This window comes from Pholcus phalangioides, unplaced genomic scaffold (assembly GCF_987345545.1).
Source record: "Pholcus phalangioides strain wild (caught in Gottingen) unplaced genomic scaffold, Ppha-v1.0 ptg000015l_1, whole genome shotgun sequence".
Classification (NCBI taxonomy): domain Eukaryota; kingdom Metazoa; phylum Arthropoda; class Arachnida; order Araneae; family Pholcidae; genus Pholcus; species Pholcus phalangioides.
Window position 1 is genome coordinate 81,160,318 of NW_028301608.1, and position 25,699 is coordinate 81,186,016.

The window sequence follows — 25,699 nt, forward strand, 5'->3', positions numbered from 1 at the left end:
ATAGACCTGAGTTGTGCTCGGTTTGAAAAAAAAAATCATTTGTTCGTAAACCGAGGATTGACTATACCTAAAAATACGGGAATGTCCGGACGTATGGTCGCACTATGCATCCCTCTGAGCTAGGATATTGAAATGAAAATACAAAATAACTTTACTGGTAGTGATGTTTCTCGCTTCTGTATTGGTTAAACATAAATGACAAAAAAATTAATGTTGAATATTTTGATAAATGCAAGTACACATATAGTCACATCCCTAGTCATTGTAAAGCCTTTCGGATTCCAGGAAAGATGACAAAAACTATTACTCACTCTTCGCGACGTGATCATGGTCCGTTGCCTTGATGTAAACAAACAAATACCTGAGATTTATCTGCAATGCAAGTGAGATGACTCTGAAATGGGAAATCTTTTAACCGGTTGTCCATGTAAAAAACGTCGCATTGGATCCATGAAGTAAATATATTTGTTGTGTCGCATATAAATAAATATTTGAGCCGGGCTTATCTCTGCCATGTTGAAACAAAAAAAAACGTTTTATTAGCCTATGCCATGTAACAATCGAGGCTATTTTCCAAAGTAACACGAAACTTGTTCAACAAAATATTCTCATTTTTACCTTATTGGAACAGTTATAGTACAATCCCATTTTTGGCAATGTGGTGGCGATTTTTTTTTTCTTTGTGGAGAAAAACGTCATAAAGCATGACGAGAAGTCGCCAAGAGTGAAACGAGGTCGTGCTTTCGGGCGGTTTTCTCACGAAAGAAAAAGATCGCCAACACATTGTCAAAAGTAGATAGTGCCATGGCTGTTGAAGAAAAAAAAGACCATCAAAAACAACAATGAAACAATTACAAACAAATCAGCATCTTTAGGATGGCTACGCGTGCAACTGCAAGCTTGGCAAATATGTATGTTCAATCTTTTTGCACAATCATGTGTAACTTTTCCCCTCCACGCGGTGCAAGCATGCTTGCACAAATGTTAATTTACGCTTGGAAGATGTCAAGCGTGGGCGATGATGCTGTGGCGAGAGCAGTTCATAAGAAAGTGGATACTCGTTGTTTACAAAAAATGCACTGAATTGATCATAATGCAATCTGACAAGAGGGGGGGGGGGGTAAACTAGCAGTCATGCTCATATTCATTTTGATTGACAGTTTTGATAAAAAAGATTTCCTTCATTGTAGAACATTTCTATTGTGTAATTCATTCCTTACTTGACACGTTCAACCAATAATCTTCACCTCATGTTTATTAAAGAAAAAAACAGTTCATTTTTTTATCTATCTCGCATAAAAATTGCAGTGTTCTGTTTTGAAAATCGGCATGAAACAAGATGGGCAGCTCTATGTCTTGCTGTTTGGACTAATGAAAAAATAACAAACAAAATCAACATAAATAATACAAAAAAAACAATGCGCTAAAGAAGATAATTTAGCTCAGAGATAGCCTGCTGAAGAATGAGTGAAAAATAATGATGAAATTTTTAAGATTAAAAAAGCACGAGCAACCTCAAGATGAGATAAATTGTTAAGAAATCGGATTTAAAAAGAAAGATCATGAAGGGAGATGAGAAGTGGGACATTCTCAGAGTAGAGGCGATAAGCTTGAGCAGGGATACAGAATTCAGGCTTTGGCATCGCTACGTCACCATAATTTTTTTAAGACGGGAAAAAAACATCAAAAGCAGTTAATAGTTGGCACTGATGTACACAAGTCAAAGAAAAGATATGCAAACAACAAACAAAATGCCCCCTAATCATTTATTACTGCAGTATGTGTTCCACATGACCACCACAGTTGATAACACATTGCATTCACCAACAAAGCTTTATCCTTCACGCTCAGCATCCTATTTCATATATACGTTTTGCAACAGTGACTAAACGACTAGATTACGAGTGCAAGTTCTTATAACTGTCTCATTTGCATATTTCCACAAAAGTTTCTTGTACCAGCACCACCTATTGGCTGTTTTTTTGTTGTTGTTTTTTTTTTTTTTTTGTCTTAAAAACATTTGTGTGACTTAGCAATATATATATATTTGTTCTCCGTTTAAGACAGGTTTCCGTCTTATAAAGTGTCTGTCTTAGACAGGTTTCACTATATATTTTATTGCTTATGGGAAAAATATCTGTCAACTATACTCTCTCAAAGCATCACATTCAAACACAACACACTTCATCTCAAGAGGTTAGGGTGGGCTCGAAAGCATGTAGCTTGTGTGGAGACAAATGGATCAGTGTTATTTTCAGTGATGAAAAGAAATGTAACTGATATAGTCCTGATGCATATACAAGTTATTGTCACAATTTGAGGATATAGCCATGCTCATACTTAGCTGACCTCAGGGTGGAAGTTCTGTGATGGTATAGAGGGCCTCCACATTCAATGGACACGCATCTCCAAAAATCCTAGGTAGGAGACAGGATGCACAAAAAAATACACAGATGATAGAAAATCATTTCATTATTGTTGATTACATTTTTTGGGGGAGGGCAGAACTGATGTTTTTCATGATAATGCTCCCATGCATATGTCTAACATTGCTATTGAACTGGTCAAAATAAGAAAAATTATCAGTTATTAATTAGTATTTGTTTGTCAGAAATTATAATGCATTTAATAAATTTTTCTATATATATAATAGAAAAAATGTAATAAATGTAAATATATTTATTAGATGTGTTATTTTTCAGAGAAATAACGTTGCTCCTGATTGGTCTTGATAATGCTGGGAAGACCTGTATGACCAAACATTTACTAGAAGGTGTGATCTTTTTTTCCCCGTTCTTCACTGATAATTTAATTGCTATTGCAATAAAATCTGCATTTTTTCTTTGTTAATATTAAGTTTAGATCGTGTTTTATACCCGATAAATCATATTTTTTTCGGTTGCTCATCATAAAACATTGGTAAATGCACAGATTTTCAGTTATCTTATAAGACACTTTGAACTATAAAACATACACGAATATACTAATTTCTAAGCAAAACCATGGATCCAGGTTGAGAGGGGGGAGGGGGAATGAAAATTATCACCTTTCATGAGAGCTGAAAAAAATTTTCTGTTTAATATATTTTGATTTTGTCTGTCCTGTAAAGTAATGGGATGATTGAACAAATATATATAATAGGCCTAAGTTTTCTCTCTGACCACATGGCCCTTGATCTGCACCTGTATCTAAAAAATTATAATAGGGAAAAAGATGTTTATAGCATGAATTTTTCATTATATTCATTATCTATATTCAGAAACAGTTTTAAGAAGGAAGTTTCTGCTTTGATGGTACATGCAGCAATGTTTTTATTGCATTTGGTGTAGAACCAAACTGAATGCCAAATTTATTAAACAGTCTACTCTCAATTTTATGAACCTTCAATTTACAAACCAATCTTCTGGTCCCAAGTAACATACTATTCCTTTTAACTTCTTTTCCATTTATGAACTTTTGATTTTAGGATCTATTTTTATTCTTCATGTCTGAGCAGGTTCATAAAAATGAACGTCAACTGCATGTGCTTCATATACGTCGTTTTTTGATATCTGCCTTTACATCTGTACACACTTTTTGTTTTCTCGTCCATTTCCTCAGAAATTTTCTTTGTCTCGTTCCCATAGGGTTCTATCAAAAATAATTTAGTTCATTTCAGGTTGTACCCAACATTTCAAGATAAATTTTTTAAAACACCAAAGAACACTTTTGAAATGGCAAAAACTGACTGAAGGCCAAGATGGAAAACTTCCAAATTGGATAAATGAGAATGTACAGGAAGATGAGAATACTAAAGATAGTTTTATTTTAGACCATATTCACAACCAACACTTACCAGCTTTAGTCTGCTAAAGCTGGCATTGACACAACCCAATCAAGTTCATAGGTTTCCCTCATCCATTTGTGTTTTTGTCAGCTCATTTCTGTGCCTCATACATGCAGATAGAAAAAATAAGCATCTAGAATGTCCAAACTGTTCAGTTTGATGCAAGGAGTCTTGCACTGAATGAACATGTGCTCTGAAAACATAAGTTCCTTTTTCTTTCTTGATCTGAATAGAGGCATAGCCAGAAATTTCGTTCGGGGGGGGGGGGGGGACCAAAGTGATTTGGCCATCTTTTTCCCTTTTTTCGCTCATTTTCTCATATTTCGAGGGGGGGGGGCAGACCCCCAAGTCCTCCCCCAATCGCTACGGCCTTGTGGCTGAGTCTTTTATTTCACATAAAATGGTTCAAAAGCTCTCCAAAATAGAATCTGAGATGCATCTGGAAAAAGATTTAGGTGAACATGAATTAATTAGGCTCGAGTGACAGTAATTCTAATGATTATATATATGCATTTCTTATGTTAACCCTTTAAGCATCACAGCAGATCCCCTTCAAACTGCCAAATATTTTTTTAATGAAGCAGGTCTTCCCTTCAATTTTCAGAAGATGCAAACTAAGTAAAAAGGGATAAATGTTCCATTGAGAAATCAACTTTACAAAATATCTGGGCTTGTCAATGCTAAAATAAGAGGCTTTTAGGGAAGTGAGATGTCTCGTCAATGCTGCTTAAAGGGTTAAGCTCACAAAATTATTTTATTTTTTCACTTTTAAACGTTTATTACAAGAAATATGGCAATCATTATTCAACTCAATGTGTGTTTCCATGAAATTAAATGTTGTATATTTATCATGTTTTTTGTAGAGCCTACAACTGATGCAGTTCCAACTGTTGGATTCACAAGCGTGCAGGTGAAGCATCCAAAATACAACATTTGCATATATGATGTTGGTGGAGGACCAAAGATTAGAGGAATTTGGAAAAATTACTATGCTCTGGTTCATGGCATAATTTTTGTGGTTGATGCAAGTGATCCCGAAAGGTTTGAGGAATGCAAGAGAGAAATACACACTGTAATAACAGATCACCGCATTTCAGGGAAACCAATTCTTTTGTAAGTTTTTAAAATAAAAAATTTCAAAGTCACCATATTTACTCAAATCTATCATCTCCCCCCCCCCCCCCCAAAGAAAATAACCACAGCTGGTAGAATGGAAATGAATGTCTTCTTGATATTGTCTAATGAGCATGATCGCTACAAGGGTTGGACTGAGAGAGCTCTGGGTTGATTCTTATCTTTCTTTTTTTTTCCACACTGCAGATTCACTATAGAGGACTGTGCGAAAAGTCTGGCCTGGGGCCTGCCAAAGATCCCAGCCTGGGAGCCCTGCTTCAGGATGTGGGGGCCCCATGCTAACCAGTACCCATAAAATAAGTTTTGGTTTCGGGGGGGGGGGAGTGACTTATATCTAAGTAAATATGTCATTGCTATTTATCAGTTAAGAATTTGAAACATCAATTTTTTGGGAAGATTTTATATTTTATATATATACATTTATATAAACAACTACCATATTCTCTTGCACTAGCTGGCATGCTGAGGAAACAGAAAGGGAAACCAAAATGATGGGAATACTCATATTTTTCATCATGCTAGAAAATTTGAGTCACAGATTCTGGATAATTCTCAGATACCTGGACTCTAAAAGTCAATTAAATTTGCTGTTTTGAACCTTTCTTTTCCTAAGAATTTCAGCATCTATTCTGTTATACAGGCTATATTCAGGTAGATAAGGGTTTAATGGATAATGATATCAGTAGATTGTGAAGTACTTCTGTATTCCATGATTATGTGTGCAAAATTGAAATAAGGACAACAAAAAAATAAAATATTCTACATCAAAACATGTTGTAGCACAGAAGCGATAGCATATTTCTTCAATTTCTTAACTTGCAGAAAAACATGCGAAATACAGTTGACAGAAACTAAATTAGAGTAATAAGTAAATGTTCAATTTTCCATTATTGTTATCCTAATCTATCAAGGATGACAAGACCCAAACTTTTGATGAAAAATTCAATGCCAAGAAACTGATATCCGACTACTTTACACTACACCATTTTTAACACTAGAATGACGAATGCAGTCATTTGGACTGTCAGTATAATCTAGGTTTATTAGTTTACTGGTAAACTGAATTCTACCTAGAATGACGGTAGCAGTCAAAATGACTCAGAGATAGTTAACTGATATATATGATTGCAAAATATGCTTAAATGGACAGTCTTCAAACATTAACATTGGGAAACCAATTTTCTATCATGGTGTTTGCTTTTATCCAGTACTTATTTTGAACTCATTTAACACCATTCAATGGTACACTTTACAAAAAGTTCATCATGGCATTGAATTCATTTAGCGTTTTTATGGATCTTTGTGCTTTTACTGCATTGCATTCACTGGTACAATGTTGCACGATAGAAAGAATCTTTTTTTTAGCTATTTTACCTGTGGACAGGGCTCCAGCTCGGAGACTGAAACGATTCTTATCATTTTTTGTTTCTTCACTCTATAAATTCACTGTAGAAGGGCTCTAAACCTCCCAAAGATCCCAGTCTAGGGAGCCCAGCTAGATCATGTAGGAAGCCATTATTTGACAGCATATCATGCTTTCGACTGAGCGAAAAATAATTCTACAGTTGGTAAGCAGAGAAAATATGGTCTTGAGTAGTATGCAAAAACAAACTTGAAATTGCAAATGGAGGAAGTTTCTGCCAGACATTATAAAATTTTATCACTACTGATGAGTGTCATTGATGTGATTGATGACAAAACTGATTCATTCACTGCACAATGCAATCAGCATTGAAAAGCTGTCTTATGTATGTATTTTGCATTGCTGATTGCTCAGGATTTGGTAGCTATCTACGTTTTTTCATTCTTCAAAAGCAATATCTTTGCAAATTTTTCAAGTGTATTCCAAACCTTGCCAGTAGACTGCCAAGTGAAAATGAAGCCACAAATTGCAAGAACTGAAAAAATCATAGTCAAACCTCTTTTTAAAATAACAAAATACAGGTTTATTCTTTGTCATAACAAGCCCTTTTGTTCAAAATTAAAAAAAATTGGTACACAAACAAAGGTTTATTGCAAAAATTAGTTGAGACTGAATGGATACTATTTTAAGAAGTTTCTGTAAAGAAAAATAATTTTTGTCAATTTTTTCCTTTAGCATCAAGATGATAGCTACCGTCGTTCTAGGTAGTTCAAAATTCCTATCGTTCTACTGTTAGCCAAGTGAGAGAGAGATACCACAACTTAATCTACTCCTTAATTTTTTAATTTTTTTAAAATGTAAAGTCTTAAGAGAAAGCACCCCCTTTACTATTGGTAGTTCGGTTTCCAAAAAGATCCTTCTATTGGATGATGAGAATTATTATTTATTTTCTCCTCATAAGGGGTCGTTCAAGTATTACATCAGGAAATTTTTAGCCATTTTTGACCACTTCCTCCCCATGTCAGCAAAATTTCTTCATCATCCCCCTGCTTCCTAACGCATATTGGTGGGATCAGAGACGCATGGGTGACATAGGGGCTCGTGCCCCCCTCCCCCTACGATCAAAAATTTGTTTTTTTAATGCAAAAAAATTTTTTAATTAAAATTTCTGAAAGAAAATACCTTTATATGTTATTATAAAGAATTTCTGTTAATTTCAATGGTATTTGAAGGCCAAGAACTCAAAATTTCTCTTTAAAAAATTCAATGTGACCCACCCACTAAGCTATATATGGTAAACCCTTGGCCCGTGGACCAAATATGGCCTGGGGGTTATCTGATGTAGCCTGCACCTCCAAACCTAATTTTGTTTAAGCAGCACATTTATAGAACCCTTAAGTGTCCTGTGGTACAATTCCAGAGCATTTAAGTGGCCAGTGACACATTTTCATATCACTCGAGCAGATCCCTTGAATGATGTGGCACAGTTTTAGAGCACTTAAGCGGCACCCAGTATGGTTCTACATCATTCAAGTTATTCGCCGCCCATTTCCAGATTACTTAAGTGATCCGCAGCACAATTACGGATCACTTGACTTGCGTAATGCCATTTAAGCTATCAGGACACATTTTCAGATCATCTGCGAAACATTTATATATTACTAAAATTGCTCTGTAGGGGACTTATCAATAGGGAGAATGTTAGTTCAGGTACCCACAAACTAGGGAAAGGGTTTTCTTATTAAGATGCCATTAAGAATATTTCATATTTTCATAAAGGATGGTTGATGACGTAAGCATTACCCAAACCCTCCCCTCCCCCAATCGATGCTGACATGATAATAGAATAACCCCCTTACAGTAACCCGGCATTTTTTAGGTGTGTTTTCTTCAAGCATAGAGGAGGAAAACATGTCACTGTATATGGCTGTGTGCAGAAGTTCATATTATCATATTATTTAAATAGGCTTTTTCAATTAACTTCCAGTAATCCTACGATTTCAATGATTTGGCACACCCTGGTCTGATATGTGCTGGCTTAGCTAGGGTCTACTGTACTATCATTATAACTATTTTTTCAATTCATTCCCCTTGATGATGCCGTGGCCATGCAATTGGGGGGGAACGTTTTTTGTGGGTGGTTGTACTACATAAAAAAAACTTGAGATATAATATGAGTAAAACAAAAGAGGGAAAAAAGTAGGAGGGGCTGCAAAAAAATAAACGACAAATTTTCCTAGGTAAGGGATTCACAGGTATAAATTGGGTAATATAGAGCCATAAAGGAAACATATTTTCTGGATTTTATGCCAAAATGAACTCTAAAAGAAAAGTCATCTGGTCTCTGTAGGGACTCGAACGCAGGCACCCTCGCAAACCGGGAAAGCATACCATCATCTACACCACTGGAGACACGACCCTGCCTTCCTTATTTCACGCACAAGAAATTTGCATGAATGCACCCTTATTTCCGAGTTCATCTCAGTATAAAATCCAGAAAATATGTTTCCTTGATATAGTAGGCTAAGAAAAGCGTCTATGTCAATAAAGCCATAAAACTTCTTTTCTCAGCACATGCAGGTGGCTATAGGAAAAAGACAAAAGGGATGCATTCTTAAGTATTGAGATGGGGAGAGAAAAGAAAGCAAAAAAAAAACTTCTAGGAAAAAGGGGAGGAAGGATTAAGTAGCCATAAAATTAGGCGGTGCTGATAGAGGAAAATATAGGTATTATGTATGTTTGACTTTTTTTAAGATGGAAGAAAGCTTCCCTCTTTTTTCCGAAATGTAGGGACCCCACACATACAATAATTGCAATAGGCCTAACTATCAATGCTGTAGCATTTGAAGGTACTACTGGTGGTATTTGACCTGTAGTAGTAAAGTAGACTTGCTAATCTGGCACATATCGGATAGGGTGTGTTGGATTTCTGGAAGAACCCATTTTAATAAAATAAACTTCTTCGCACAGACATGCGGTGACATGTTTTCCTCTTCATGGAAAAAACTGGCCTGAAAATGCTGGATTATTGAGAGCCTACTGTATTTTATCAGTAGTAGTACTTATAAAAGAATATGAAGTTAAAAATGTTCACCATGTTTCTTTTAATACAATTAGTTTTTTTTATGATTTCCTTTCAATATTCCTGACACCTTGTTAATCAATATTGTTCTTTTCTTTTTTTTAAATTTCAGGTTTTTTAACAAACAGGACATAGGTAGCGCTGTAAATGAAATGGAACTAGTCAATCAACTGGATTTGGAAACTCTAGTCAATGCGCATCACTGTCCTACAAGGGTTGTATGTGTGAAATTATTGTGGTTTATTTAATACTATTTTTGCAAAAGCCAGAAATAGTAAATACCTTTTTTTAACGGAAAAAAAGCTGGTTAAACTTTTAACATGTGATGATATGGCAAATATTTTTTTTGTTTCTTTGAGCTAATTACCACCATTTAATGATTGATAAATTGAAATGGTAGTTATGGAATTGAAAAAATATACAGGGTTTCCTGTAAGTCCTAACTCTTCCTTTATCTCATCAACTGTTCATTGTATAGGTATAGTTCCATTTATAAAATGCTCAAAATGTGTTCAAAAATAACCCTGTACCTGTTTTTAGAGTGAAAATTCAGTGTGTCACAAAATAAAAAATATTTTTATATGGACACCCTGTTGCTCTGTTTCTTCTAAGGCCAAGAAAAAAATTTCAAGCTTCCAAGTTCAATATTCACTGAGATATTTGAATTCAAAATCAGAGAACGTTTGTAAAGAACAACACGAACTAATGGACAATGCTCTACTCTTATTTATATGCCTTAACGCTTTCTGTCATTTATGCTGTTCTTTCTCAACTTTTCTCTGATTTTCAATTCAAATATCTCGGCAAATATTGCACTTAAAAGCATGAAATTTTTGAAATTGGGTAACAACTTTCTAACTTGGTGTTTTTAAGACAGTGTCCATATAAAAATTTAAATTTCTTTACTTTGTCACACTATATTTTTACTTTCAAAACTGGTAAAGGGTGATTTTTGTACACATTTTGAGCATTTTTTTCATTGGAACCATACCTCTAGTCGATGACATAAAGACCACATTAGGACTTATAGGACACCCTGTATATGTATGTATCCTCCATATTGTCACCATGATTTTCTTTTACTGTGAAAATTTATGTTTGATTAAAAAATACTAATTTTTCTCTTCTTTATGTTGTGAATCCAGGAAGGCACTTGCGCTTTATATGACGAGCAGAAAATTAAAGACCCCGGCGTTCATGAAGGCTTTAAATGGCTCATCGGTCATATTGCCAAAGACCATTCAACACTTAGCAGCAGGGTTGCGAGAGAAAAAGCTGAGCAAATGAAAATGGAAGAAAAAGAAAGACTTGAGAGGTTTGAAAGAGTCAGAAGGATAAGAGAAGCGAGGTGATATTTCGTAACACAAAAATTTTAATAATTAGAATGCATGATTCACATCCTGTGCTATGAAATTTGGGTTTAAAAAAAATTACATACTCAGTGATTAAAGAAAGACAAACATTTTTTTGAATAACAACAAGTGAGGGGACAATGACATTTTCCAGAATCTATGACTCAAATTTCTTGGCATGCCGGAAAATATGGGTATTCCCTGCATGCTAGTCTCCTTTGCTGTTTTTTGGCATGCCAGCTAATGTGGGAGAATTTGGTACAAACAATGATAGATGAATAAAATCTCATACTCATTGTTAAATGATATCTCTATCATTTTGTAATTCAAAAATACCAGTGATACCTCAGTTAAAAATTTTTTTAGTGAAGATGAATTTACAAGCTTGCATAACAGCTATATTGAATTTTCATCTCTAGTATTACTGTCACTCGTGTCTAATTTATATTCATCTCAGAATCACTTTCCCAACTATACTTCTGTTTCTCTTTCGGAAAGTTTCCATGTATAATAAAAGATTAAGTTAAGAGAAATATGTAATTATTAAAAAAAGCTAGACTTTTGAATGTTTTCAGTACAGACTCCTCACATCAAATTGAACAGTCTGGACACATTCTAGAGGCTTATATTTTCCATCTGCATTTATCAGGCAGAGAAATTAGCTGTCCTTATCACATAGGGAGTGCAGACCTGCCAACTCTCCAGATTTAGGTGGGAGACTCCGGATTTTTTACTCTTCCTCCCCGCTATTCAGAATTATTAGAAGTTTCTCCTCTTTTTTGCCCGAAATTGAATTATGAGCATTAACTGTGCACACACATCATTTTCAGTGTACATTTTGGAGTGGGGGGGGGGGTTGAAGAATGAACTATAGAGTTGTAAGAGAATCGTATAGGTGGCACAAGAATTGCACAGCAAATGAAGGGTGGCAGTTTTTCCCCATTATGAAACTGGTTTATCCATTGAAAATAGCACTCATCTGACAATTTGTGCATGTCAACTTCTTCATACAGTGATAATCACACTGTCCTAACAGCAGTCTTAAAAACTGCATTTTTTTTACGCACAATGTTTCAAAAACAAGTTAATCTGCTTATGCTAATTTCTCATTCACCATAGTACCTACAGCAGTACATACGGTGTATATGTATACTTCCCCCACCCCCTTTCATTGCAGTTCTTCATGTCGTTGTAATAGCCCTCTCTGTCCTCAGCCATACTCCCAAATTTGTTTTTGTTTGGTTTGACATAGTCACGGGTCTGGATTCTGCTTTACGTTTCAACTGCGATTATCATAGATTATGGTAGCTACAGTGATCTATGGGAGCTCTACGTGGTTGCTGTTGTGTGTTGACCACGTGATATAAAGCTGTCGCAATATGGTTGCATTAAAAGTAAAACGTCAAGACATTCTGGGGATTCAGGGAGGGGCAATTTATTGTGTAGGTTCATTGGGTAAATTTGCCAGCTCGCTCTTTTTCTTTTGTTGTTCTTCAGAATTTCATAAAGGTTTGTTGGACTTCTGGATTCACCCATCTCCTGGGAAATGCTTCGAAATTCCCTTTTGGAGATGCAAAGTGGGGTTGCCAGTCCATCAATGTCAATGTAGGTTGATTGAGTGGGGGGGGGGGAGGTACTTTTCTTTTATTGATTTTAAAAAAAAAAGTTCATAGTTCTTTTTTTTCCATATATATATATATTTTTGATTGGGTCTGTGGGCTTGTGGAGGAAGTGGTCCTCAGGTTAATCTCCAGATTTTTGGATTCCAAAAGTTGGCGCATCTGGGAGTCTTCCTTGAAGCCGATTGGGTTGAGCACATAGTGTAAAGCAGTATTTCTCAACCTATATTCTGTGATGGCATAGGTGGTCAACAGGAAGATTCAATAAAATTATTCACCCTTTATTATTGATATTTGTGATATCCATATGGGTTCAAATAAAATTATACCTTCAAACTTAGGTTCACTTAACATCCTTAAGGAGAATGGAGCAAATTGTAATTTTAAATTCCGGATATCATTAAATTTTGCAAAAAATTTCAATTTATTATTTTAAATGCAATTTGATAATTACTGCTACAAATTGCAAAGGGCTCTACAAAAATGTGCAGTATTTAAAGAAAAAATATTCAAATGATCTGATGACCACATTTCATTGAGAAAAACATGGTAACCTGGGATCTTAAATAATAATTTGTAAAATACAAGACATTGCCAATTGTCATAGAAAAACATTGCCAAAAGTAGGCACAATCATCAGTCATAATTAAAGTTGCTGAAAAAAAAACAAACCTGAAAAATATTAGAGATGAATATTTATAATTTTTGCCATAATTATCATAATATAATTTATAATATGAAAATGCTGTGTATTACAACTTTAGTAGTTATTAGAAATTCAAGTAAGTATCGTTGAAATAACTGTATGAACAAATGTATAAAAAAGTCGGAACAATGAAAATTACAGGTATGCTCCATAATGCAGGACACAAGGGGTCCATCAAATTCTTACACAATTTACTGTTCCTTGTTTTCTGAAAAGTTGAGAAATACTGGTGTGAAATGAAAAGGTCTTAAATTTCTTGACTATCTTTAAATTCTGCTTCATCCGATTTCAAAAAGATTGCTATCGCAGGGAGTCCCACATTGAGGTGTTATATCACCAACCTCTTGATGAGTATAAAAATAAAAGGCTGCCATTCAGATTCTGCAATATATTATAGGTCCCAGTCTAAGGTAGGTCCCCAATTAGCCCTGGTGAGCAGAAAATGACAGTGATGAAATAAAATGATCAAATGATCTGATTTTATGGGTGTTTATCTTGGCCTTTCGTCAGTTTTCATCTTTTCGTTACAATGCTTCTTGGTATTTTATAAAACGTATCTTTAAATTTATCAGTATCTAGAATGATTTAAATACTTTTCCATAGAAACTAAAAAGAAATGCTCTCTCTCTGTTTTGCTCGTGAATGTGATTTAGGAAAAAAAATTATCTTTAAAAGCGGAGGTGCCACTGTACTTAATCTTCCTACATTACATGAATATTAGTTTGAGGAATGTGTGTCAGAGAGTTTAATTCAATGAAAACCTCTATTATGGTGCATCCATAACATGTAAAATTTTTTTAAATAAAAATCAAGGGAAGCAGAAAAACAGAAAGTAGAGAGTGAAAAAAATGTCTCCGTAGAGCATGATGATGATGATGATGTTGTTGAAGGAAATCCTTTCCGACCCATTGGTGACATAAAGGTATGTGATTATAATAAATTAGAATCACAATCATAGTCATTATAATTTTTCTGAATTCATATTGTTTACTTTTTTAAATCATTTTTTTCCTTCCCTGTTGTAAACACTCATATACATAAATAAAACTGTACATTCCTTTTAAAATAAAATTATACCCAAGAAAGTATACAGGGTGCATAGCAACAGGGGGTATTTTACTGGCAAACTGTTAATCCTAGAGGTATACTTCCTACTAGAAAAAGTTTCCAAAGAATGTGTAGTACTCAGATATGTCATTCATGTTGCAATGAGTTATATAGTTATTTAAATTAAAAAAAAACTTTTTATACACTCTCTTGTGTGCCCCAAAACCCAGTTAGGAAGTTGTTGCCCGGTCTCTCCTGATGCCAAAAAAAAACCACTTCCACGTTTCTAAGCGTAATATTCACTGAAATATTTGAATTCGAAAAATGGAGAAAATTTGTGAAAAAACAGCTCTAAATGCAGAAAACCATTTAACCAACATTTAGCACTTTTTGCCCCAATTTCTTCCATTTTTTGAATTTAAATATTTCAGTAAATATTTCACTTATAAGCATGGAGGTTTCTTTTGGCATCAGGAAAGATGGCAACAATTTTCTAATTAGGTTTTTGAGCCTACAAGGACTGTATAAAAAGTTAATTTTTCCATTATAATAACTATACAACCCCTTGAAACATGAATGACGTATCTGAGTACTACACATTATTTGGATACTTTTTCTAATCATAAGTATGCCGCTATAATCAACAGTTCACCAGTAAAATGTCATACCCTCCATTTGCTAGGCATCCTGTATAATTCTAAATTTATTATTTTTAACCTTTTCACCATTTTATTCATATCAAAAATTAGGAATTTTCACTATCACGATAGATATTCAGAACCTTATAAGCTGATGGGGGAGTTTCAAATAATTTAGCAGCCAGTTGAATTGTTGAATTGGTTGTATCCACAGATGCAGGGGGCAGATGTCCAAGTGCTCATCTTACAGCAGTGTCGTCTTAACACATGGGTCCACCCGGGCACCTCAAGCGAAGAAGGGGGGGGGCCCTCACAAAATGAGATGTGGTTGAAATTTTTGAGAAATTTACCAGGTAGGCTCTCGCAAAAATCACTTGGCCCGGAGTAGTCACATGATGGTCTTGAGATAGCTCTGCCTCACAGAGAACCTGGATTCCAGACACCATTTAGGCAACTCGTTCCCTGGCCGCTGTGCGGTCATGTGGGCATCATGCTAGACTGTCGTCCTGAGGATACAGGTTCAAACCCTGTTGATGACAGAGGTGGTTAGCTAAAGTTGGTTTTCTGTGGTTTTTCAGATTTGAGGCCTGAATGCAAGCTGGTGTCGTATTTGAAAAAATCTCTCCTCAGAGAGCAGGCAGACCTACAACAAGATACTGACATAGCATTGAAATTCAAACATTTCCATATTTACTTCTGAAAATGAAAGACAGACGGCAGCACAAACACGAAACAAGTGCAACTCAACAACGTAAATATGTTAGGACCACACACATACACTCATAACACACATTCCGGCATGTGCAGATTTGTTAAAAATTTCATAGACAAATGTGTACAAGATGCATGTACAACTAAGAAGAAGACACCACTTCCCCCAAACTCAGCAAAAAAATTGGTATCGTTTAACAGAATTGGGCAAAACTGGTTGAATCCCATTACTGCTTGTAAGTAAAAAAACATTAGCACTTACCATATATACTCGTGTATATGCCTAGTTTTCTTTTGTTCAAAAGTTTTTTCCTATATCTTGGGTGGGAGATTGGCTTATACATGAGTATATGCCATACTTTTATGCATTCAAATGCTATAAATTAATAGATACACTTGAGTCTTTGTACAGCAAAACTTTATGTAACAATTTTTCCTAAAAATTTAATTTTCACTTAAATGCTTTAATTTTTTGGTAATTTCATATACATTTAAAATTGCTTCTCTAAAACAAATTTTTTGATGGAACCAATATCACATTTTCAGACCACACATCTTCCTCTGACAATGAGGTCAGTGTAAGAAGTATGATCTGAAGATTTGAGAAAGGTCTTGTAAAAAAGTTTCACCAATAACATAGTGTAAAAGCAGCAAGCAAGAAAAGAAAAAGCAGTGTAAATTCTTGAATAAGAGCAGAATTACTTGAAGTTTTATGTCCATTTACTCACTTAAAATAAAATTAAATCAGAATAGCACAGCCTAATTAATACTTTCATAATCTCAAAAATATTCTTTTTACAGTCGACACTCAATTTTACGAACCTCCAATTTATATACGAACTACACCTTTTTACAAACTTATCTTCTGGTCCTAAGCAATATGCTGTTTACTGAATGTCTTTCCCATTTAGGAACTTTTGATTTCACGAACAATTTTTTACATCCATATGGGTTTGTAATAATGAGCGTCAAGTTTATATGCTCATTGTTACAAACCTGTATGGATGTCATCAAGTGTATATAGTTTTCAGTTTTTTTTTCAAACTTTCATTTTGTTTTTCAAATACAGCCGTGGATATGGCAAAATCGCAAAGGTAGATGAAAAACATTCACAATATCCGATATTTGTTATAACCAATATATGATACATTCTTGAGTTTGATTAGCGAATACACTTAAAGCAATGTTTCTCAACCTATGGTCTGTGACTAGAGGTGGCTTACGAAGATGAGACAGATGATACTGTGGCGTATACACATGCTAATAAGTTGGTGCACCAAGTGATCGGGAGAGAGTCGCCGATAAAAAGACTCGGCTTTTGTATTCACTCACTTAGCATTCAATATGAAATAGTTGTTGTTTTTGTTCATTTAAGTTTTATTAAATAATTTAATAACCTGGCATGTCATTGCCCTTCTCATTTATGGTGTTGTCACCTCGCCATAACTGGTGACGCTAATAGTCTTAAATTCCTGCCCGTTGATCATAGTTGCCATGGTTAGTGCCGAGTGTTACGATAAAGCAGATTTCCTGATACGCTGATTTTCGGCACTTGATCAATCTTAATTTTGGTGTTCAAGCAACAGAAATTCTTGCTTCCTAGGCTTTCAGTATGCATGGTGTATAATTTAAAAAAGTCTAATAATTTTTATTCATCATTTCAGTAATGCATGCTTTAGCAGTGACATAAGATTAAAAATAACCTTTAAATGGACTTTAATTTGTGAAGGAAATTTATTTAGAACTATCCATTCCAACCATTTTTAGCAAAACTTTTGGAATTTCACAGAAAAATTGTTCCTTATATTGTAGATATTGTTCATTTTTAGTCCTGCTTCATTTTTAAAATTTCTGCTCCAAAATGAATGAAGGGCACTTGCATCCCTGAGACAATGACTTCACCTCAAATCTTTTGGTTATTAAAATCCATTCATATCATGAAAAAAAAATACAATGTTATAACTAATGTCGGGTGGAGGTGCTTCTCTTTTCCATGAGGAGGCGGATTATTCCTAGACACTTGATATTGGGGAGGTTTCCAATTAATGCATAAAACTATGGAACTTAATGAAGAAGACTATTTCACAGCACACTCAAAACACACAACCTTCTAGAACGTAAGCCACATTCCAACTCGCGCTCTCTTCTCTTGGAAGATAGATTTTCTCTTCTCATCTTCTTTTAACAATGTATAAACAAACAAAACACGGTATGTGGTATAAGGCCACAGAGAATTAGTAAAAATGTCCATACTGAAAAAAATAGATTCGTTACAATGTTTGTTTTTTTTAAATCTATTTTCAGAAAGAGCTTGATGACCAGAAAAAACGTAAAGATGAAGATATTTTACAAGACATACCTGGAATCAGAGTTGTCCACGTAAGCCCAAACAAAATTTCAGACCAGCATCAAGAAGTTATTCTTTCTCCGCCTCAGCTTGCTTCATATACTCGTGTAGAAAAATTTAAAGCATATCATTCATCTAGTCAAGAAGATGAGAATAAGGAGGAAGAACGAAGCAATAGTCAAAAGGAGGATGAGCTATCATCATGTTCTAAATTCAGTAAATGTGAGTTTTACTTTAAAAAATGACATTTCAATTTCATTTCGTACACATTTTAAACAAAATCATACTATGCTTACAGGTAGGGTACCGGAAGTACATTCTGAAAGCAAATTTTGTCTCTGCTTTCCAGAGGCAATCTTTGTCATAAACAGACACATAAACGTCAGAACACAATGCAGTAAGTTTTGGCTATTTCTCGACAATGTCGCTACCAACATTGATACATTTATCGCACGATGTATGTAAATAACCCTACTATCTAAAACTCTGACTTGATGAAATTCTTGAGAGCTCATTCTGAGCCTTCGCTTCCAAAGCACACTTGAATTCAACATAGGTCAATAGCTGGAAGTTAGAGAGAAGTGTGTTCATTGAAGCGTTTAGAACATGACATCTCTCTATATTTTTATGAGGGTATGTGATGGATTTTAAAAAAAATTGAATTTTTACCCTCCCAGTGTAGAACTAAAGGTGTAGCATACATAATTCAACCCTTTCCTCCTTCAGTTTTATAGGTTAATTGACTAATGACAATCAACTTGGTCATTTGTGTTAGCAAAGCTTTTGTTGTATGTCTCATGAATATCGCCATTTTTTTTTGAGCCTTTCATTTAATTGTAAGTGAATGCAGTGTTCAAACATCAGAAAAAATCTTGGTTCTGTGTAGATTTTTCACAAAAACATTGAAATGAAAGTTTTAGATTTGAAAGAAAAATAAATTATGGATTGAAGTGGGAAGAGATCCATATCCATCTCTAGAAAAAAATTGTAGTTGAAAAGTAAGGCATTCTTCCGAAGACTACCTATGATATTGAAAAAAAAGGACATTATTCCAAAAGACTCTTTTCAAATGTGAATAAAATGAGAAGCAATCAAAAACCACAGAAATTTTTCATAGAGAATAATCTTTGTCTTTATATAATAAGTTTAATTCATACAAGTATTATCTGCAAATATACTGATAATCTGACCATGTCCTTCCCCTCCCCCACTCCTGATATGGTTCTCAATGACCATTCAAATTTCTTCATGTCCAATAGTTTGACATTTTTTAACAGCACAATATTCGTAAATGGCACTGTTATTTTTTTAATACTTTTTTTACCTCTGAAATCTTAATTTCTGTGGTCAAACTAACAATAACTCAAAAATTTTTATTGGCCTTTGCAAATCTGACTAGTATATGTTGATCTACTGCATTCAATAACAGGCTTATAGTTTCAAGTTTTGATTTGCAAATATGTGGACATTTCATTTATCCTAACCATTTCCTGTTCAAAGTCTTGTTTTTTTTTTAATTTTATGCAGTGAATGCCGCTTAATATGATCACATTGGAACTCAGGGCTTCTGATAACAATAGCCAAAAAATTCCCAGTTGTTATTACGATTGCTATCTATCCCATTTGGTCGAAGGGATGTATGGGAAATGGGGCAAAGGTCACATTTTTCTTCCCACAACAGGCTTGAAAATGTTAAATCAGTTTTTTTTCAATTGTTTATGAAACAGGAATATTTTCTTCCCTTTCAAGATAAAATACTTTTTTTCTATTCAAAAATTATGAGAAGTTAGAATGAAACTGTGCCTAATATGTATTACAAATTACGATGCTTCATATAATGTACAGTACATTCCATAGATTCTCTTATGGAAATCTTTTGGCCAAGGGACTGTGAATGTGGTCAGTTGAAAGAAACTGACCGTGATCTGAAGAAAGGGACTTCTTTTTATACCTTACACAGGTATAAATTGACATTGCAAAAGCAGCACTGCACACACATGGATCATAGTAGTTAATGCAGCCCTTATTATGGCTCAGGACATTGAGTACGGAAATTTTTGTCAATAAGGGAGCCTTCTGACCTCCTATGACTGACCTCCTTCTGACCTCCTCCTATACTTTGTGTCCAATAAGTATTTGGACACCTGTGATAGAAAAGAAAAACTAACTTTATTCAAAATCAATAGTTGGTAGAGCGTCCACGAGAGGCAATTACAACTTGAACCCTCCGGGGCATACTTTCCACAAGTCCTTGTGTGACGGCTAGTGGTATTTTCTTCCACTCGGCTTGGAGAAGACATGTCAGTTCCTTCACCAATTTTGGACGGGTAGGGCACCCCTTAATTCGGCGATCCGACTCGTCCCAGAGGTTCTCGATAGGGTTCAGGTCTGGGCTCTGGGCAGGCCAGTCCATTCGATGAACCCCATTGGCACCTTACCAAGCCTTGGTTAACCTCGCAGTATGACAGCTGGCATTGTCATTCTGGAAGTAACAGGGGTCCACCTCGTAAAACTGCCACAACGTAGGAGGCACATTGTCATCCAAAATAGTGCAGTAGGCATTTGCCTTGAGCTTACCATGAATGGGGACCAAGGGTCCCAGTCCATACTAGGAGAAATACCCCCAGACCATAATTCCACCTCCGTCGAACTTGACTGTTGGCACAATGCATTCTGGTAGGAGACGTTCTCCAGGCAGATGCCAGACCCAGACCCTGCCATCCGAACGGTAGAGGGTGAACCTTGATTCGTCGCTCCAAAGAACCCGTTTCCACTGATCTCCGGTCCAATTTCGATGCGCTTTGCACCACATTAACCGAGCAACGCGGTTGGACTTTGTGATCAAAGGCTTATGGGCAGCAGCACGACCATGAAAACCAATCAGATGTGCTTCCTTACGGATGGTATTCATTGAAACAATACTCCCGGATGCCTGTTGAAACTCCTCACGGATGAGGGCCTTCGGTTGGGTGCGGTTCTTCTGAATTTCTCTGGATAGCACCCGTCGGTCTCTATCTCCCAGTTTCGTTGGTCTGCCGACTCGGGGCAAATTCCGACAATCACAGCTCACCTTCCACTTCTTAATCACATAGGCCACTGTCGATTTTGGGTACTTCAGCGCGCTAGATATGTCTCTTAAGGATCATCATTTTTGTGATACCCGATAATTATACCTTTCTCGAAATCAGAGAGCTCCGAACTGCGCGGCATCTTGCATGCGACTAATGCCGATGTTGTTTCCTACACGATATATACCGGCGGAGGGCGTGACGTATATCAGGACCGCAGATATCGTCATTTGCATAGGTGTCCAAATACTTATTGGTAGATAGTATATAGTCTTGTATATTGATAATGATAACCTGTAAAGAAAAAATGAGTCTGGTTTAACCTTAGCTCCGAAATATGCAAAAAGGAATAACTTTTGGCGGGAAAAAAAATGGGTGACAAACTGAAGTTCTGATAACTATGAACAAAATTTTCTCCATGTTTGGTTCGTTACGTACTTAGGGATAGTGGTAACAATACCCAAATAACATTATCCGTGATTCTGATAAGTGGCATCTACTGTATTTTCCTTTGTCCGGATTTCTCCATAATAAGATCTGAGGTAACTGGGGGGGGGGGGGGAACAAAAGATCTTGTTAAGACCCTACTCAATGTAGAAAGTGATTGAAACTGATATGTTTTCAGTTTTTATTGTTATAGTGATGCCGAATGTATTTTGTTTTCTTTGCGTGCTCTGATAATTCTTTTTTGAATAATTTGAATTTTTCCAGCCCTGAAAGATCATAACAAATCTAAGAAACCAAGGAAAAGATTTAAAAATAGAATTGTACCTCAAATACATCAACCAAACAGTCTTGCAAATACTCCAAGCACCAATGACTTGCCTCCTTTGCTGCCGGTCGCAAATGGACATATCAGCTCTACAAAGCAGCTCCACGAGCTTCATAATGGTATAAAGTTTCAATTTGCACATATTTTTTATTTTTAAATGAAATACAGTAAAACTAATACTGTAGGGACCTAGAAAAAATATCATTTTATACAGGTTATTGCTGTAGACAGTTTGAGCATTTGCACTATTTCCTATTGAATAGGAATTCTGCCGGAACCAAAGAAAATATTGTTATATGCAAGTTTATCGTTATAGAGAGTAATGTTATTATACACAGGTTTTACTGTATTTTCAATTGTAATTTCTTTGGCTTATGCTTGAATTCCCACTAACTTATACTTATCAGTTTCATATGAATGAATCTCTAGTTAATTTTATGGTGATTGGAAAACAATTTACACTTTTTATTTTTTTAGGACAAATAAACTGGGCTCTTGCTGAGGAGCTTCCACCTTCTGCGGTCTATACAGTACCAAGACGGGCATCATTTGACCTATAAAGCAATCGTCCAATTTTTATGAAACCCGGGAAGAGTCTTAATTTTTTTACATGAGTATATTTTGTGAACTCAGTGAGTGGTTTTAACCTACAAAATCATCATAATCATTCTATTGAACATTACATTCGCATTGCCCTACATGTCCTTCTATTACGTCTGCTTTTGCAATAATACGTGATTACTTAGAAGTTTTTGTTTGATTTCAAATGCTGTGATAAAACAAGATCCATATTTAATGTAGATTTCTAGTCAAAATCAAATTTTATGACTAATTTTTTTATTATTGATTAACATGCTTAACTTAAAATTTCCAGAAAATAAGCTCTCTAAAAAAACTGAGCTTAAAAAGTTTTCGTAGAGACATTGCTGCAGTTTCATATAAGCTGCACATAATTTCCATTCAAGAATGAAAAGAAAAAAACCAACTAACATCAAAATAAAATTAAATTTTATGTTCTTATCTTACTGTTCAAGTTTCATTTAAGAATTTTATAATACAGTTGAACTTGGTTAACTCGAAGTTCAAGGGGACAGCAAAAACTTTGAATTATCAAATTAATATATATAATCTATTCTGGATCCATAAAATTACTATAAATTGAAACTTGATCATCAATATTGACATGATTAATAACACTAGACAAAAAATTTTGAAAATTTTTCTGCATAACAATTTTTCTAAATAAAAACAGTCAATTCCTATATAATTTGGTGTACTGGACATGAATCTGACCATAAAAAGCTGGATTGGCTCTGGTTTTTTTTTAAATTGTTCTCATATAATTGTTAACACATACATAGCAGTACAATACAAATATTGAAACACAATGGGAAAAATAATAAATATACAAAGAAACAATATATATATATACACATACATATATATATAGAAACCTCGCAAATATGTAGACACAACATCAATATACCTAAAAATTCAACAAAATGCATATAGCAACAGCTATACATATACAACACAAATCCCTAGACCCCAACAAAATGCATAGAACGCAAATGTATTACAGCACTACAATTCATTCATTCTTAACATGGTAATATCTCAGATAAAAAGGCTGATAGAACTTTTTCATGGCAACATTCGTACTCGTCAATCAAAACCATTCGAAAGCATGTATTTTCATGTCGGGTGCACTTTCACTGTTGTCCAGTGTAATTGATATTAGCTGCTACATTATTCAAACGTTCTGGAATCAGCATCACTGTGGAATTTCTTGACCAATGTTAAAGCCTGATTTACGGGAACAGTTACTAATGATCAGTTACAAAACTATTTTCTAAATTTTGCTAATCATTTGTATTGTATTAAAGAAATACGTATATTTTCATTGGAATTTGTTATAAGAAATGGTCTGATGAAATCGGTTTCTAGAGAAGTTGAACATACAATTCATATCAAGTGGTACACAATTTCGATACATTCTGGCAGAACAATGTTAAAATAGGGATCAAATTATCAAAAAAAAATGGATTGTCGTTTCCAAAAATTGCTCACTAGTTATCCAAACAATTTTGATGGATTATTTTTTTATCAATTTTGATTGTGTGGTTTTTCGATCAATAAAATTAGAAATATTTTTCGAACTGAGTTCAAAAACGTTTCTAAACAGTAAATCCAACGTGAAAAACAAATTAATTTCTGGCATACAAAGGGTGCCATTTTCAAAGGAAGAAATGCTCTTTTTATTACAAGTTGTCATAAAATCTGATGTTATCTTTAGGACTGGCCAGACAATTCCTTACATGTTGCTCAGCAGACAGACTGTGAGGATCCAAGATTTGAACCTTATTGATGCACAGTGGTGGTTGGCTGAAGTTTGTTTTCTTACTTTGAGGTGTAAGTGCAAGCCGGTCTCCCATTTAAAAAGTCTCTCTACAGAGAAACTGACCTACAAGACTAATATAACATGAAAAATTCTAGCTTCAACCAACTTCAAAATATGGAAGACAGATGGCAGCACCAGTAAGAACATGATATAAGCACAATTCTGATAATGTAAATACAAATTAGGGCCACATATACACTCATGACATACATTCTGACATCTACTAATTCTTTAGAGGAATATGCCTGAGGTGCATGTATGGTTAAGAAGTAGTAGGCCATGGCTGTTCGAGCCAGAAGTTAAGGTAGGAAAAAAAATGTCACCCATCGTGCGCCTAAATTCAGAAACTTCAGAATTTTTTATCTTTTATTTTTAAATATTTATTGTTGAACAAATTTGTCAACAACCAACAGCCTTGAATAATGAAGATTGAACAAATTGATTGAGAGAAGCAACGTCTGACTGCTCTTGGGTTTTCCCCATCATACTAAATTATTTCCTCACACTAAAATCCTGATTTTTTTCCCTCCAACTTCAAATTATCCAAAATATCTTTTAAAAAAATTTGAATTAAACAAGAAATTTAACATTTGAATAAGACATAAAACACAAAGGGAGTTCATAGACATTTGAATTGTAAAAAATTTTAATTTACCACATTCGAATTAACCGAGTTCCGCTGTATTTTAGGAGGCAAGACATTTTTTTTTTAAATGAATAATGTGATCTCTACATATTTACAAGAGATCTGTATGATCTGTCCAGGGCATGTACAAATTCAATTAAAATTAGAGTACAAATTTAATTTTCAAACTGCGTGAAATTCTCATAGGAATCAGTTAGGATTCCTTAAAGCAGGGGTCTTCAACGCATGGCCCTCTGAGCCTTTTGTAGTGTCCCGCCAATCGTTTTTCAAAGTAGTTGAAAACATTGAAAAATGATTAATTCTAGAATAAGTGAAATAAATCTGGAACAAATTGATGAAAACCTAAAATTAATGAAGGAAATAATTCTAGAATCGATGAAAATTCAGAATCACCGAAAGAAATAATTTTTGAAACAAATAATTTCAGAATTAGTGAAAAAAAAATTATTTTAGAACTAATCAAAATTGACTGATAATAAAAGAAATAATATCGGAATAAATAAAAGTCTTCAATTATTTCTGTTCCTGTTTAATTCAGCCCCCCCCCCCCCCCCCATTGGCCCATTCTATCAATATGTCACAAATTTCATGAGTTCTTTCGTGCTTCAGGAGAGTTTCGATTTGGCATGCTGTGTATGAAAGTTGAAGACCCCCCCCTACCTTAAAGTCAGAACATCACAAACATTTTTTATTTGATTTGTTATGGCTTTGAATCAGCCGCAAGAGCTAAAAATTAACTTTTAAAGCCAAATATGCCACAACTTTATTACTTGATATGATGATATCTTATATATAAGATACCGCAAGATATGCACTTCATATATGAAATATTGAGGTTAAGAATCCTTGATATGTTTTTAATTTTGAAGCACATTACCTGTGAATCATTGATAACTATTTTTATTGAAATTATGTAAAAGTTTTCATCAATTTTGCTGAAACAATCACAGCTGTGATGGATCATGATTGAAATTTTAAGGGGAAGAG

At 34.7% G+C, this 25,699-nt stretch overlaps 1 protein-coding gene across 2 annotated transcripts; it reads left to right on the top strand.

Annotated features, from left to right (window-relative positions):
- The first annotated feature begins 293 nt into the window (after nt 1-293).
- Nucleotides 294-23,045, top strand: LOC149076790 (ADP-ribosylation factor-like protein 13B). Of its 2 annotated transcripts, none has more exons than XM_089244464.1 (9): nt 294-455; nt 2,703-2,773; nt 4,690-4,939; nt 9,518-9,623; nt 10,551-10,753; nt 13,896-14,004; nt 17,783-18,047; nt 21,605-21,784; nt 22,143-23,045. In XM_089244464.1, exons 1-9 carry the CDS (start codon nt 400-402, stop codon nt 22,223-22,225), a joined length of 1,323 nt encoding a protein of 440 aa, XP_089100590.1. In that variant the 5' UTR covers nt 294-399; the 3' UTR covers nt 22,226-23,045. The 2 variants fall into 2 exon arrangements, with proteins under 2 accessions (XP_089100590.1, XP_089100591.1); XM_089244465.1 differs by having other exon boundaries at nt 302-455; nt 9,518-9,620; nt 22,143-22,356.
- Nucleotides 23,046-25,699: the final 2,654 nt, after the last annotated feature.

Excerpts from the sequence above, each read along its gene's own strand:
- LOC149076790 (XM_089244464.1), top strand. The coding sequence starts at position 400 with ATGGGAAATCTTTTAACCGGTTGTCCATGTAAAAAACGTCGCATTGGA. Across the intron at positions 9,624-10,550 it reads ATCACTGTCCTACAAGGGTT|GAAGGCACTTGCGCTTTATA; the intron begins GTATGTGTGAAA and ends TTGTGAATCCAG. Across the intron at positions 14,005-17,782 it reads GACCCATTGGTGACATAAAG|AAAGAGCTTGATGACCAGAA; the intron begins GTATGTGATTAT and ends ATCTATTTTCAG.